Source organism: Engystomops pustulosus, chromosome 1 (assembly GCF_040894005.1).
Source record: "Engystomops pustulosus chromosome 1, aEngPut4.maternal, whole genome shotgun sequence".
NCBI lineage: Eukaryota > Metazoa > Chordata > Amphibia > Anura > Leptodactylidae > Engystomops > Engystomops pustulosus.
Genome location: NC_092411.1, coordinates 169,821,018 through 169,837,269, shown reverse-complemented (window position 1 = coordinate 169,837,269; position 16,252 = coordinate 169,821,018). Strand labels below are relative to the sequence as shown.

General features: G+C 42.7%; 1 protein-coding gene across 3 annotated transcripts in view; it reads left to right on the top strand.

Moving 5' to 3' along the window:
• The window catches only part of LONP1 (lon peptidase 1, mitochondrial), a 562,611-nt gene that overhangs the window by 338,156 nt on the left and 208,203 nt on the right, over positions 1-16,252 (top strand). For all 3 annotated transcript variants that reach the window (XM_072113845.1, XM_072113844.1, XM_072113842.1), the window contains exon 10: positions 6,632-6,810. In XM_072113845.1, the coding sequence (XP_071969946.1) occupies positions 6,632-6,810 (179 nt within the window). The remainder of the gene's footprint in view (positions 1-6,631; positions 6,811-16,252) is intronic.

Genomic DNA, 16,252 nt, shown 5'->3' with positions numbered 1-16,252 from the left:
ATTTTTAAAATCCAATTGTCACAGAGACCAAAAAAGTACTGGCTGGGATTACAATGATAAAATATACAGTTCCGACTTACATAGAAATTCAACTTAAGAACAAACCTACAGACCCTCTCTTGTATGTAACCCAGGGACTGCCTGTAACGGCAAAAAGATAACACCGACCTAAGTAAACGCCTAATTAAGGTTTCCCTGAACACATAGTATGTATGTTGTGTCGCTATCGGCGCAGAATATAAATACATATGAAGTACAAGTACGGCGGCGCACAGAGTACCTATCGGCGCAGAATATAAGTACATATAGAGTACAAGTATGGCGGCGCACAGTGAGGCCGTATATGAGGCGCAATACAGGTGTGTATATGGTACAGCTGAGCTAAGTTCAGACACATAGTTCAAAACGACATGATATGTCAGTTGCATCACTCTTGGCATAGTATATATATATGTATAGAGTGCCGACATGGCGGCGCACAGTGAGGATGCATAAGAGACAGAACGGCGCAATAAAGGTATATACATACAGCGGCTAAGCAAGATATAGACACATGATAAAGAGAGGTAAAGGTGTAGCAAAACTTGATATAAAATAGCCCAAAAATGGTTATACCATCTGAAAATTTGTAGATCAATGAAAGAGAGCACAGTGTGGGTGGTACAGTAAACGCATTGTTCACATGTACCCCAGTAAATTAAGGATATATAAGATAGGCTGAGATAAAATAGTGAAAAATGGTGAATACCACATATCTTACTATTATATTTGGGATCTGATACTTACTTATTTACTCTCCCCTCTCGTTTTTTGGTTAAATATATAATAAATAAACCTAAAATCTCAAATCACCCCACTTTCCCTAGAACTGATATAAATATAAACAGTAAAAATCATAAACACATTAGGTATCACCACGTCCGAAAATGCCGATCTATCAAAAAATAATAACGGTTTTTCACTGCATTTAACCCCGTAACGGAAAATCGCGCCCAAATTCGAAAATGGCACTTTTTTGCCATTTAAAAAAAAAATTCTATAAAAAGTGATCAAAAGGTCGCACAGTCCTACAAATGATAACATTGTAAACGTCATCAGAATCCGCAAAAAAATTACACCACCCACAGCTCCATACACCAAAGTATAAAAAAGTTATTAGCGCCAGAAGATGGCAAAATCCCAAATAAAAGTTTTGTACAGGAGGTTTAAAATTTTTTTAAATGTATGAAAACATTATAAAACCTATATAAATTTGTTATCCCCCTAGTGGTACCAACCAAAAGAATAAAGTAGACATGTAATTTAGGGCGTATAGCGAAATCCGTAAAATCCAAGCCCACAAGAATACGTTTTTTTTTTACCAATTTCACTGCATTAGGAATTTTTTTCCCGCTTCCCAGTACACGGCATGTAATACTAAATACCAATATTTTGAATTGTAATTTGTTACGCAAAAAATAAGCCATCACACAGCTCTCTACATGAAAAAATAAAAAAGTTACAGATTTTTGAAGGTGGGGAGTGAAAAATGAAAACGCAAAAACGAAAAAGGGCTGCAGCGTTAAGGGGTTAATTAGCTCTTCCGATCTCCTAATTTTGACCCCCATCTTCTGTGACATTAAAGGGGTATTCCAGGAATATGAATGTCTGACACAAAAACCCATGATTATATAAATAAATGAATACAACAATGCTCAATGTCATTGGTTACAAACTGATTTACAAAATTTATGGCATCTCTAAAGTAGATGGAGTTATCACTAAGATGGCCGCCACTGGAAACTACAAGTTTCATGATCCTTTAGTTCTCAGTAACTCCTCCTCCCTCTTGTGCTCTGCTCCCAGTGATGATATAACAGACTTTCCTGCTCTGTTACCATAGTAATGATGTGTAACTGCCATCACCACAACACCGGCCATACTGGATGCTTGAAACCAACCGACTACAGCCAAACGTAGTGGTGATCACGTGACCTGCCCAGGCAGGTGCAGGACATATGATGTGGACATGTGACCAGCGGCCATCTTCTTTCCTGTGTCTGCTCCACAACGGACCGCGCGGAGGAAATCTACGGACTAATTAAAGGGCCAGTAGCATTTTAACCGGTTAAGGACCGGGCCCTTTCCCGTTTTTTCATTTCCATTTTTCACTCCCCACCTTCAAAAATCTATAACTTTTTTATTTTTGCACGTAAAAAGCTATGTGACGGCTCGTTTTTTTTTGCGTAACAAATTGCACTTCATAGCGATCGCATTGAATATTCCATGCCATGTACTGGGAAGCGGGAAAAAAATTCCAAATGCAGTGAAAATGGTGAAAAACCGCATTTGTGTCGTATTCTAGTGGGCTTGGATATTACGGCTTTCACTTCACGCCACAAATGACGCATCTAATTTATTCTTTGGGTCAGTACGATTACAGGGATACCAAATTTGTATAGGTTTTATAATGTTTTCATACATTTACCAAAATTAAAACCTCATGAACAAATTTTTTTTTTATATTGCCGTCTTCTTGTGCTTATAACTTTTCCATACTTCGTTGTATGGAGTTGAGGGTGGTGTCATCTTTTGCGACTTTTGATGATGTTTTCAATGATATTATTTTTAGGACTGTACGACCTTTTGATCACTTTTTATAGAATTTTTAATTTTTTTTTAAATGGCAAAAAAGTGCCAGTTTTGACTTTGGATGCGATTTTCCGTTACGGGGTTAAACGCAGTGAAAAACCGTTATTATATTTTGATAGATCAGGAATTTTCGGACGCGGCGATACCTAATGTGTTTATGATTTTTACTGTTTATTTATATTTATATCAGTTCTAGGGAAAGGGGGGTGATTTGAATTTTTAGGTTTTTTTATTATAATTTTTTAAAAAACTTTTTTTTACTTTTATTTTTACTATTTTTCACAATCCCTAAGGTACTTTAACCCTAGGTTGTCTGATCGATCCTACCAAAAACTGCCATACTACAGTATGGCAGTATATGGGGATTTTACTCCTCATACATTACAATGTGCTGATAGCATAGTGTAATGAATGGGTTAACCCGAAGTAGCTTCGGGTCTTCGTGAGACCCGAAGCTACCATGACGACGGATCGCCGCTCCCCGATGCCGTCACGGGGAGCGGCGATCCTCGGAAAGATGGCGGCAGCTTTGGTTGGTGATTTGAGTCACTGTTGCCTTTCTATCAGCTCAAACCAGTCTGCCTATTCTCCTCTGACCTCTAGCATCAACAAGACATTTCCGCCCACAGAACTGCCGCTCACTGGATGTTTTTTCTTTTTAGAACCATTCTCTGTAAACCCTAGAGATGGTTGTGCGTGAAAATCCCAGTAGATCAGCAGTTTCTGAAATACTCAGACCAGCCCTTCTGGCACCAACATGCCACGTTCAAAGGTGAAGGGCAAGGTAGTAAATGTGCTACAATCCCTACTCAAGTGGAAGGAGGATGATGCTGGACCTGCTATAAGTGAGGACAAATAATAATTACCATGAGGCCTGGGCGGTGAGTGGAGACGGGGCCGAAAAGCTCCCCATGCGTATCGCCGCGAACCGCGGCTTCCTCAGGGGAGCCCGACAAGTGCAGTGTCCCCATAAAAATACCTTTGTATGCTGATTGGAGCTGATCCACAGTTGTGACACGTCCATGTCGGCATGTGTGTTAATCTGTGGTGGTACATTCTTTCTGGGATGGCTGACAGCTCATGATATCGATGTGAGAGGCGCAGCGCAATATGAGGTATAGTATGTCAGCTGAGACTGTCTAAACACTAAATGTGCACTGTAAAGTGCCAGTGCTGCTATGTAAATATGTGCAAGGTGAGCCAATGAGTAAAGTGAAGATTAAAAAGGATAATAAAAATAAATGAAGATGTGATAGGGTGCAATAAGTGATCAGTAAAATCCCCATATACTGCCATACTGTAGTATAGCAGTATATGGTAGCATCAAGGAAAATACTAAAAAAAAAAATTATTAAATCACGTACCCTTTCCCTAGAATTGATGTAAAATCTAAAAAAAAAAAAAAGTCAAAATCATAAACATTTTAGATATTGCCACTTCCCAAAATGCCTGACCAATCAAAATATAAGTTTCACCCCATAATGGAATATAGCGCCCAAATGTCCGTAATGCCACTTTTGCGCCATTTTGCAACATATAAAAAGTAATCAAAAGAACATACGGTCCTCAAAATGGTAGCAATTAGAATGTTGTCTCATCTTGCAAAAAATTGTGAAATTAAGATTTTTTTGTATAGAAGGTTTGAATTTTTTTTAAACCCATTAAAACCTGTATTGGTTTAGAATCCCTAGGATTGTAACTACCCAAAGAATAAAGAAGACATGTCATTTGGGGTGCACAGTTAAAGCCTTAAAATCCTTTCCCACAGGAACATGGCGCAAATGCATTATATATTTTAGATATCTAAATTATTTAGAAATTATAGATTTTGTAAAAGATGAGAACGAAAAATTGAAAAAGGGCCTTGGAGGGAAGGGTTTTTAAATATGTTTAGTCTTTACCATTTTGCTGCACTAATCTCAGCTCAGTTGGATTTTATTTACTTTTTTTATATTACATTAGCCATGACTAAGGGCCTGAAACACTTAAGGTTGCTGTCACATACTATTTTTGGAAATAGTTGTTGGAAAACAGTCTCCTTTTTTGGATGAAGAAACTTTGCCAGTAATTCCACATCATATGTTTAACCTCTTGGCGCTCAACGTCCGATATATTGGACGCTGAGCGCGGTGACTTAGTGCTCAGAGTCTGATATATCAGACGCTGAGCCGATGCCGGTTTAGCTCAAGATCTGAGCCAAACTGGCATCGGGAAACACTGGGTGTCAGCTGTAACATATAGCCAGCACCCCAGTGTAACACCCGCGATCGGAGCCCACTTAACCAGTTAAATGCCGCGGTCAGCGCGACCTTGGCATCTAACATGCATCTGGGGGGTTGTTCCACCACGATTCCCCCCCCCCCCCCGAACCGTTTTCGGGGGGCCACGATCGTTGCTGTGGCATCACTGGGGTCCGATCTGGACCCTAGTGTTGCTTACAAGAACTGCCGGTAAGATTGCGTCTATGCATGTGCATGGGCTGACACTGCTTATTCTCTGCAATACATGAATATTGCAGAGTATTATCAGATGATTGCTTGTTCATGTCCCATGGTGGAAGAAGTGAAAAAGTTAGTTATTCATTAAAAGTTATTCAATAAAAAATAAAGAAATCAATAAAAATGCCCAAAAGCCCCAAAACATATAAAGAGACATATATTAAAAAAAAGTCTAAATCATAACACAATATATACTGGTGCACGGTACAACATGTCCCGCAAAAAAAACAAGCAATCAACCAGCTCCATAGCCAAAAAAGTAACAATGTTATGCCACTTAGAAGACGGAAATACAAAAATGATAGATTTTTCCCAAAATTAGGGTTTTATTTGACATAAATATTCATGTATGGTATCCCTATAATCGTATCGACCTATAAAATAAAGATAACATGATTATTAGGCTAAACAGTGAACACCAAAAAAAAAGTAAAAAAAATCCAGTATAGAATTGATGCTTTTCTACTCCTGCCCTCAAAAAAAGTTCCTAAATTTTCAACATTAGGGGATACCAGCCCCAAAATGGTAACACTGGAAAAAGCATCTCATCCCGCAACAAAAAATGTCATCACATGGCCCCAATAACGAAAAAGCAAAAATTGTATAGCCTACAAAAGGGGCCAATGAGGAAACTTAAATCCTGGCAGCTGCAGGTCGCTCCTTCCCTTCTGCGCCTTGCTGTGCGCCCATAAAACAAGTCACGGCCACATGTGGGGGGTCTCTGTACTCAGGAGAAATTATAGAACAAATTATATGGTGGGTTTTCTCTTTTTATCTTTTGTAAATGTGTAAATTTTAGGGCTAAATTAACGTATAACCGGCACAATTTGACCATTCTAAATTTCACCTCCATTTTGATTCAATTACTATGAAGAGCTCAAGGGGTTAACAATCTTCGTAAAAGATGTTTCTGATAGCTTGAGGGGTGCAGATTTGAAAATGGATTGGTTATATAGGGGGTTTGATGCTAAATATCTAAAATTTCATTCAAAACGGTATTTATCCCCAAAATAGTCAATTCTGAAAATCTGGAAAAGCGATATTCAATTTGTAAGCCGCGTAACATCAAAATAAATTCTCCAGACATTTCAAAAATGATGAAAATGTAAAGTAGACATATGAAAAATGATATTCAGCAATTCATTTAGGTGGTAAATCTATCTGCCTGAAAACGCAATGATTTTGAATTTCAAAAATGGCAAATTTTTCCAAAAATTCATAAGTTTTTCTTTTTTTTTGTAAATAAACGCAAAACTTATCAGCCAAATTTTACCACTAAAATGAAGTACAACATGTGAGGAAAACACAATCTCAGAATCGCTTTCATAAGTAATGGTGTTCAAAAGTTATAACCATATAAAGCAACGCATGTCCGAATCCAAAAAATCGGGCTGAGCCTTAAGCTTCAAAATGGCTGCATCCTTAAGGGGTTAATAAACAAACTTTTGACTATTTAAATGTTTTGTTTGCTTGGGCTATAATGCAATTTTTTTTCCCCCCAGGAATTCATAGCTGTGAGTCAGCTGAGAGGAAGTACACAGGGGAAGATCCTCTGTTTTTATGGTCCTCCAGGAGTAGGAAAAACAAGTATTGCTCGCTCTATTGCCCATGCTTTGAACAGGGAGTATTTTCGGTTCAGTGTAGGTGGAATGACTGACGTTGCTGAGATTAAGGGGCACAGGTAAGTTAAGTCTTTGAGTTAAGTCTTTGAGTTAAGTCTTTGAGTTAAGTCTTTGAGTTAAGTCTTTGAGTTAAGTCTTTGAGTTAAGTCTTTGAGTTAAGTCTTTGAGTTAAGTCTTTGAGTTAAGTCTGGCTACAGATACTCACCTTCACTCCTCTTCACCTAGATCCTGGCGCTGTCCTTCACTAGTCTGGACACGCTGGGATCAACTAGAAAAGAAAGTTATAATTGGCAGCATGGAGCACAGGGACAATTAAGAATCTATTTTGCATCAACTTGTATATTTTTACATACAAGTAAAAACATAGACAAGCTATTAACCATTACAGTGAAGTGAGTTCCATAGCGCTTACTGCTTTTACTGTAACAAATGCTTATCTGTGATCATGGTAAATCATTCTTTCCTGTAGGTAAGAATAGTCAACCCCCTCAAAAAGCCCTATTATTTGACCTTTTGGAATTTTGAAGGGACCAGCTCAGCTTTCTTTTTTCTTTTCAATTATACACTCACCGGCCACTTTATTAGGTACACCTGTCCAACTGCTCGTTAACACTTAATTTCTAATCAGCCAATCACATGGCGGCAACTCAGTGCATTTAGGCATGTAGACATGGTCAAGACAATCTCCTGCAGTCCCAGTAAATGATGGTAATGGGTGCTATCCTTAACTCTCACCAGTCAGAGTCCAATGGATATTCAATAAAGAAAAACGGCAGTACTCCAAAGTTGTGCGAAACAAACTTGGTGTTTATTCCACCTTCCGCAACGTTTCGGCTGTGTTCAGTCTTTGTCAAGCAATGTGTGTCTGATTACATACAGGTATATATAGTCACAGTGTGATGACATCATACAAAAGGTAAACAATAAAAATACAATTGATCATGCTTCGTCAATCAATATTACAATAGTTATAGGACAGTGTATTAAAAAGTGCATTAGTGAGGTCCTTATATAATCATAATAAAGTAATACTGTGTTACCAATTCAATTTTAGATCCAAACAGTATAATATCTCACCTGCGTGGGAGTCTCCTTTGAGAAATCAAAACAAGCTCTAGTCGCGTCTCAACAGTGCGACCTAATTATTTGTACAACGGCGCCTGCGTGGATCACCTCTGTGTCCACAATCGCCATATTGGGTAAGGGAAAGATGTAGTGACGGAGAGCCTATTTACAGTTAAAGGAAAATTGCACAATGATGCTAAAGGGAAACAGATTTACCCATCCAGTGACTAACGTCACCTATGAGATCAAACATTACCTTACGTGTGACTCTGATCACGGTATTTATTTGTTGCAATGCCCGTGTAACCTGTGGTACATCGGTGAAACCACTATCGATTTTAAAACTCGAATCAACCAGCACCGTTACACCATTAGGGTTGGTAGAAAAGACCTCCCTGTCCCCAAACATTTTCATGAATGTAAGCATAGAGAGGGACAACTCAGATTTCGTCTTATTGACAGGATTCCGCCCCTGAGGAGAGGAGGGGATAGGATGAAATTGTTGAAAAGACGTGAATTGGAATGGATTTTCAAACTAAATACATTAAAACCCAATGGGCTTAATGTTGACTTTAAGACAAGTGGAATTTTTTAAAGTGACAGGTTTGCCTTACTGTGCTACTTACATCCTTGCTTTTTGTCGTCTTCCGTATAGGTTATGGTGTCTCTATGATTCTAACAATGTTCTTCTTCTTTTTTTTTCTCCAAGATCACGTTATTCACCATTACACTACTGCACCTTCACATTATGCTGTACACCGCATGTGGATCCCTCCTTTGGTCTCAACTAAAAAAAATTTATTATTTTTGTATATATGAAACTAATAAAGAATTGTTATTATTTATTATCTATTTTTTTCTTCCTTTTTTGTGACGTATGTATTGGAGCAGCAGATCATTTAACATAGCTCTATAGATTACATAGTCTTACTTACAGTCGATGCTCATTCATTAGGATTTAGACTTGAAAATATATGGATTTATTCTTTATGGACTAGTGAAGCTATACGCTTCTATTAGTTGGTGCATTCCGACCTCTAGGGCTCACTTTTTTAATTGTCCATTAGTGGGGGAGACCACACATCTGTCGTGAATATGGGTTCATTTTCATCACAGTATAGTGCAATTCTACATACTTACACGGTGGGCAGCTTGCTGCAACCGTTGTATTGCTACCCACATTATTTTGGGACATGTTCATTTGGACTCAGCTACATAGCCCATACTTTGGGGTCGGGGTGTTACCCTTTTAGGTGCTCTAATAGCTATACCTAAGGGCACCACCTTTCTGAGGCTCGCGTGCACTCTCTATTGTGTATATTTACATTATCATATACGATCACTACCTTTTCCTTAAACTGTAAATAGGCACTCCGCCACTACATCTTTCCCTTACCCAATATGGCGATCGTGGACACATAGAGGTGATCCACGCAGGCGCCGTTGTACAAAGAATTAAGTCGTATCTCCCTTTTTCAAGATGGCGCTGACAGCAGCCCAAATCTGTTATGCGCATGGGTGACATGCGCACTTTAGATCTGCTCTCCACTACACGTCACGGACATGCGCAGTCGCAGTGTTGAGACGCGACTAGCGCTTGTATTGATTTCTCAAAGGAGACTCCCATGCAGGTGAGATATTATACTGATTGGATCTAAAATTGAATCGGTAACACAGTATTACTTTATTATGATTATATAAGGACCTCACTAATGCACTTATTAATGCATATAACTATTGTAATATGGATTGATGAAGCACGATCAATTGTATTTTTATTGTTTACCTTTTGTATGATGTCATCACACTGTGACTATATCAGGGTTCCCCAAACTACGGCCCCCGACACTTGGCGCGCCAGCGCCGGGCCCTCGTGGCATGCAACAGTCGGGCAGGAGCCTCCGTCCGTCCGGACAGGAAGCTCCTGCCCGTCACTGTATAGTGCTCGGTGCGGCCAAAAACTATTACTGGAGCGATGTGGCCGGAATACAACCCCAGCGCACATCGCTCCATGAACTAGGCTGTGCGGCCGCGCGATGACGTCATCACGCGGCCGCGCACCCCTTCCTGTCCGGACGCGGCAAGAAGATGGAAGACTTAGGTGAGTACAGGGTTTTTATGTTTTTTATTAAAAAGGGCAGTAAAAAGATTGTGGCGACTGGGGGCCAATAGTTAGTTATGAGGGGCAGAATAAGAAATAATTAATTATAAGGGGCAGCTTAGGAAATAATTAATTACGAGGGGTAGAATAGGAAATAATTAATTATAAGGGGCAGCATAGGAAATAATTAATTACAAGGGGCAGCTTAGTAAATAATTAATTATGAGGGGCAGCATAGGAAATAATTATAAGGGGCAGCTTAGTAAATAATTAATTATGAGGGGCAGCATAGGAAATAATTAATTATGAGGGGCAGCATAGGAAATAATTATGAGAGGCAGCATAGGAAATAATTAATTATGAGGGGCAGCATAGGAAATAATTAATTATGAGGGGCAGTTTAGTAATTAATGGGGGGGAGGCATATTCAATAATTAATGAAGAGAGGTCCCAGTATATTAATTAATTAATTAATTAATTGGGCCAATATATAAAATAGTTCACAAGGGGGTGCAGTATATTAAATAATTAATTGAGGGGGGTGCCAGTGTATTATGGATGCGGTCACATGTACCGCTATTTATTTTTAGACTTTAGTCCGGTCCTCCAACGGTCTGAGGGGGACAGTGAATGGCCCCCTATGTAAAAAGTTTGGGGACCCCTGGACCATATGTATGTGTATATATATATATGTGTATATATATATATATATATATATATATATATATATATAATGTGTGTATATATATATATTTTTTTTTTTTTAAATTGGTTTTATGTTTTACAGTCAAATTGCGTAATTAAGCACACAATGAAAAAACCCTAAAGAGATATTACACAGGTTTGACGATCCTGGGAAAGCGACAAGGCTATCAGGGAGAGCATTGGTGTTAGGATCCATTTGCTAATAAGGAAATCAGTACATCAGGTTATGTAAAAACTGTGAGTGCATAATTTGAAAGTGTTGTGTTCTTCTAACCTACACAATTGTGACTCTTTCTGCCCATTGGTGGATATAAGGTGGATCTGTTGATTTCCATTGTAGGGGGATTAGTAATTTGGCAGCTAGCAGTAACTAAGACCAGAGTGGACTTTTCAATCTATAGGGAGGGTAATTAAGCAGGGCAATTTTTGCGGTCAAGGACCTGGGAATGCCGATGTAAGAATGTTGTCAAGGGATTTGCAATATGGGTATAATTGTTCACAGCCCCACCGTATATTTTCCAGATAAACCTTTTTTTTGTTGCAAATTGTTTAAATTGGTTTTACAAAGATATTTATTGCAATCAGTATAAAAGTGCTTGTAAAAGTGGCAACAAGTATACATTTACACATAAAACAGACAATAACCAGACCAAAGAACTCTATAAATACATTCTTGTAACCTATCATATGAAAAGGGCTAAAGGGTCCTTAATATGTGACATCTCCAGGATCATGTTTCTGTCCAACAGGGAACACGTAGTCCTCATGGTAAAATTGCAGCCAGGTTGACAAAAGGACAAGAGAAACAATTTTAAGGCGTTACACAAGTAGACAACAGGAAGGGAAACCAGGGTAAAAACATAAGGCTTAAGGCATGGGGGGAGGGAGATTGGATATGGTTGAAACCTTAAAAGTGCCATTATTTGTTAGAAGTTCTTCAAGTATAACTTTAAGTAAAAGATCGATTTCAACATATCTCATTATACAAAGGGTATAGCATGCTGGAGCTCGATGAAAACAAATAATTCCCACAAGCTCAGAATAAACACACATACACAGCATGCCCTAGATATGGCTCCATGGAAGCAGATTTTGTACAAATTATATTGGTATGCACTCCAGTCGCTCAATTTTGATAGCGGGTAATGGATTGCCTGACAAGGCTCCTCATTCTGACTGCTTTATGTGTGCCCAGAGGTCGCACTAACATTTTTCCAGAAGGGTAAAAATACTCCTCTCACCATTTTTGAGGAGTATTATTTCGGTAATACACAGCGCACACTACACGACACTCACACGGCGCACACTACACTACACTCACACGGCGCACACTCACACTACACTACACTCACACGGCGCACACTCACACTACACTACACTCACACGGCGCACACTCACACTACACTACACTCACACGGCGCACACTCACACTACACTACACTCACACGGCGCACACTACACTACACTCACACGGCGCACACTCACACTACACTACACTCACACGGCGCACACACACTACACTACACTACACTCACACGGCGCACACACACTACACTACACTCACACGGCGCACACTACACGACACTCACACGGCGCACACTACACTACACTCACACGGCGCACACTCACACTACACTACACTCACACGGCGCACACTCACACTACACTACACTCACACGGCGCACACTCACACTACACTACACTCACACGGCGCACACTCACACTACACTACACTCACACGGCGCACACTCACACTACACTACACTCACACGGCGCACACACACTACACTCACACGACGCACACACACTACACTACACTCACACGGCGCACACACACTACACTCACACGACGCACACACTACACTCACACGGCGCGCACACTACACTCACACGGCGCGCACACTACACTCACACGGCGCGCACACTACACTCACGCGGCACACACACTACACTCGCACGGCACACACACTACACTCGCACGGCACACACACTACACTCGCACGGCACACACACTACACTCGCACGGCACACACACTACACTCGCACGGCACACACACTACACTCGCACGGCACACACACTACACTCACACGGCACACACACTACACACACACGGCACACACACTACACACACACGGCACACACACTACACTCACACGGCACACACACTACACACACACGGCACACACACTACACTCACACGGCACACACACTACACTCACACGGCACACACACTACACTCACACGGCACACACACTACACGCACACGGCACACACACTACACTCACACGGCACACACACTACACTCACACAGCACACTACACTACACTCACACGGCGCACACTCACACTACACTACACTCACACGGCGCACACTCACACTACACTACACTCACACGGCGCACACTCACACTACACTACACTCACACGGCGCACACTCACACTACACTACACTCACACGGCGCACACACACTACACTACACTCACACGACGCACACACACTACACTACACTCACACGGCGCACACACACTACACTACACTCACACGACGCACACACACTACACTACACTCACACGGCGCACACACACTACACTACACTCACACGGCGCACACTACACGACACTCACACGGCGCACACTACACTACACTACACTCACACGGCGCACACTCACACTACACTACACTCACACGGCGCACACTCACACTACACTCACACGGCGCACACTCACACTACACTACACTCACACGGCGCACACACACTACACTCACACGACGCACACACACTACACTACACTCACACGGCGCACACACACTACACTCACACGACGCACACACTACACTCACACGGCGCACACACACTACACTCACACGACGCACACACTACACTCACACGGCGCGCACACTACACTCACACGGCGCGCACACTACACTCACACGGCGCGCACACTACACTCACGCGGCACGCACACTACACTCGCGCGGCACACACACTACACTCACACGGCACGCACACGGCACACACACGGCACTCGCACGGCACACACACTACACTCGCACGGCACACACACTACACTCGCACGGCACACACACTACACTCGCACGGCACACACACTACACTCGCACGGCACACACACTACACTCGCACGGCACACACACTACACTCGCACGGCACACACACTACACTCGCACGGCACACACACTACACTCGCACGGCACACACACTACACTCGCACGGCACACACACTACACTCGCACGGCACACACACTACACTCGCACGGCACACACACTACACTCGCACGGCACACACACTACACTCGCACGGCACACACACTACACTCGCACGGCACACACACTACACTCGCACGGCACACACACTACACTCACACGGCACACACACTACACACACACGGCACACACACTACACTCACACGGCACACACACTACACTCACACGGCACACACACTACACTCACACGGCACGCACACGGCACACACACTACACTCACACAGCACACACACTACACGCACACAGCACACACACTACACGCACACAGCACACACAACACACTACACTACACACTACACTCACAAAGCACACACACACACTACACTCACAAAGCACACACACACACTACACTCACACAGCACACACACACACTACACTCACACAGCACACACACACACACTACACTCACACAGCACACACACACACACTACACTCACACAGCACACACACACACACTACACTCACACAGCACACACACACACACTACACTCACACAGCACACACACACACACTACACTCACACAGCACACACACACACACTACACTCACACAGCACACACACACACACTACACTCACACAGCACACACACACACACTACACTCACACAGCACACACACACACACTACACTCACACAGCACACACACACTACACTCACACAGCACACACACACACACTACACTCACACAGCACACACACACACACTACACTCACACAGCACACACACACACACTACACTCACACAGCACACACACACACACACACTACACTCACACAGCGCACACACACACACACACACACTACACTCACACAGCGCACACACACACACACACACTACACTCACACAGCGCACACACACACACACACACTACACTCACACAGCGCACACACGCACACACACACTACACTCACACAGCACACACACACACACAAACACTACACTCACACAGCACACACACACACACACAAACACTACACTCACACAGCACACACACACACACACAAACACTACACTCACACAGCACACACACACACTACACTCACACAGCACACACACACACTACACTCACACAGCACACACACACACTACACTCACACAGCACACACACACACTACACTCACACAGCACACACACACACTACACTCACACAGCACACACACACACTACACTCACACAGCACACACACACACTACACTCACACAGCACACACACACACACACTACACTCACACAGCACACACACACACTACACTCACACAGCACACTCACACAGCACACACACACACACACACACACTACACTCACACAGCACACACACACACACTACACTCACACAGCACACACACACACACACTACACTCACACAGCACACACACACACACACACTACACTCACACAGCACACACACACACTACACTCACACAGCACACACACACACACACACTACACTCACACAGCACACACACACACTACACTCACACAGCACACACACACACACACACACTACACTCACACAGCACACACACACACACACACACTACACTCACACAGCACACACACACACACACTACACTCACACAGCACACACACACACACACTACACTCACACAGCACACACACACACACACACTACACTCACACAGCACACACACACACACTACACTCACACAGCACACACACACACACACACTACACTCACACGGCACACACACACACACACACTACACTCACACGGCACACACACACACACACACTACACTCACACAGCACACACACACACACACACTACACTCACACAGCACACACACACACTACACTCACACAGCACACACACACACACACTACACTCACACAGCACACACACACACACACTACACTCACACAGCACACACACACACACTACACTCACACAGCACACACACACACACACACTACACTCACACAGCACACACACACACTACACTCACACAGCACACACACACACACTACACTCACACAGCACACACACACACACACACTACACTCACACAGCACACACACACACACACTACACTCACACAGCACACACACACACACACTACACTCACACAGCACACACACACACACACTACACTCACACAGCACACACACACACACACTACACTCACACAGCACACACACACACACACACTACACTCACACGGCACACACACACACACACACTACACTCACACGGCACACACACACACACACACACACACTACACTCACACAGCACACACACACACACACACTACACTCACACAGCACACACACACACACACACTACACTCACACAGCACACACACACACACACACTACACTCACAC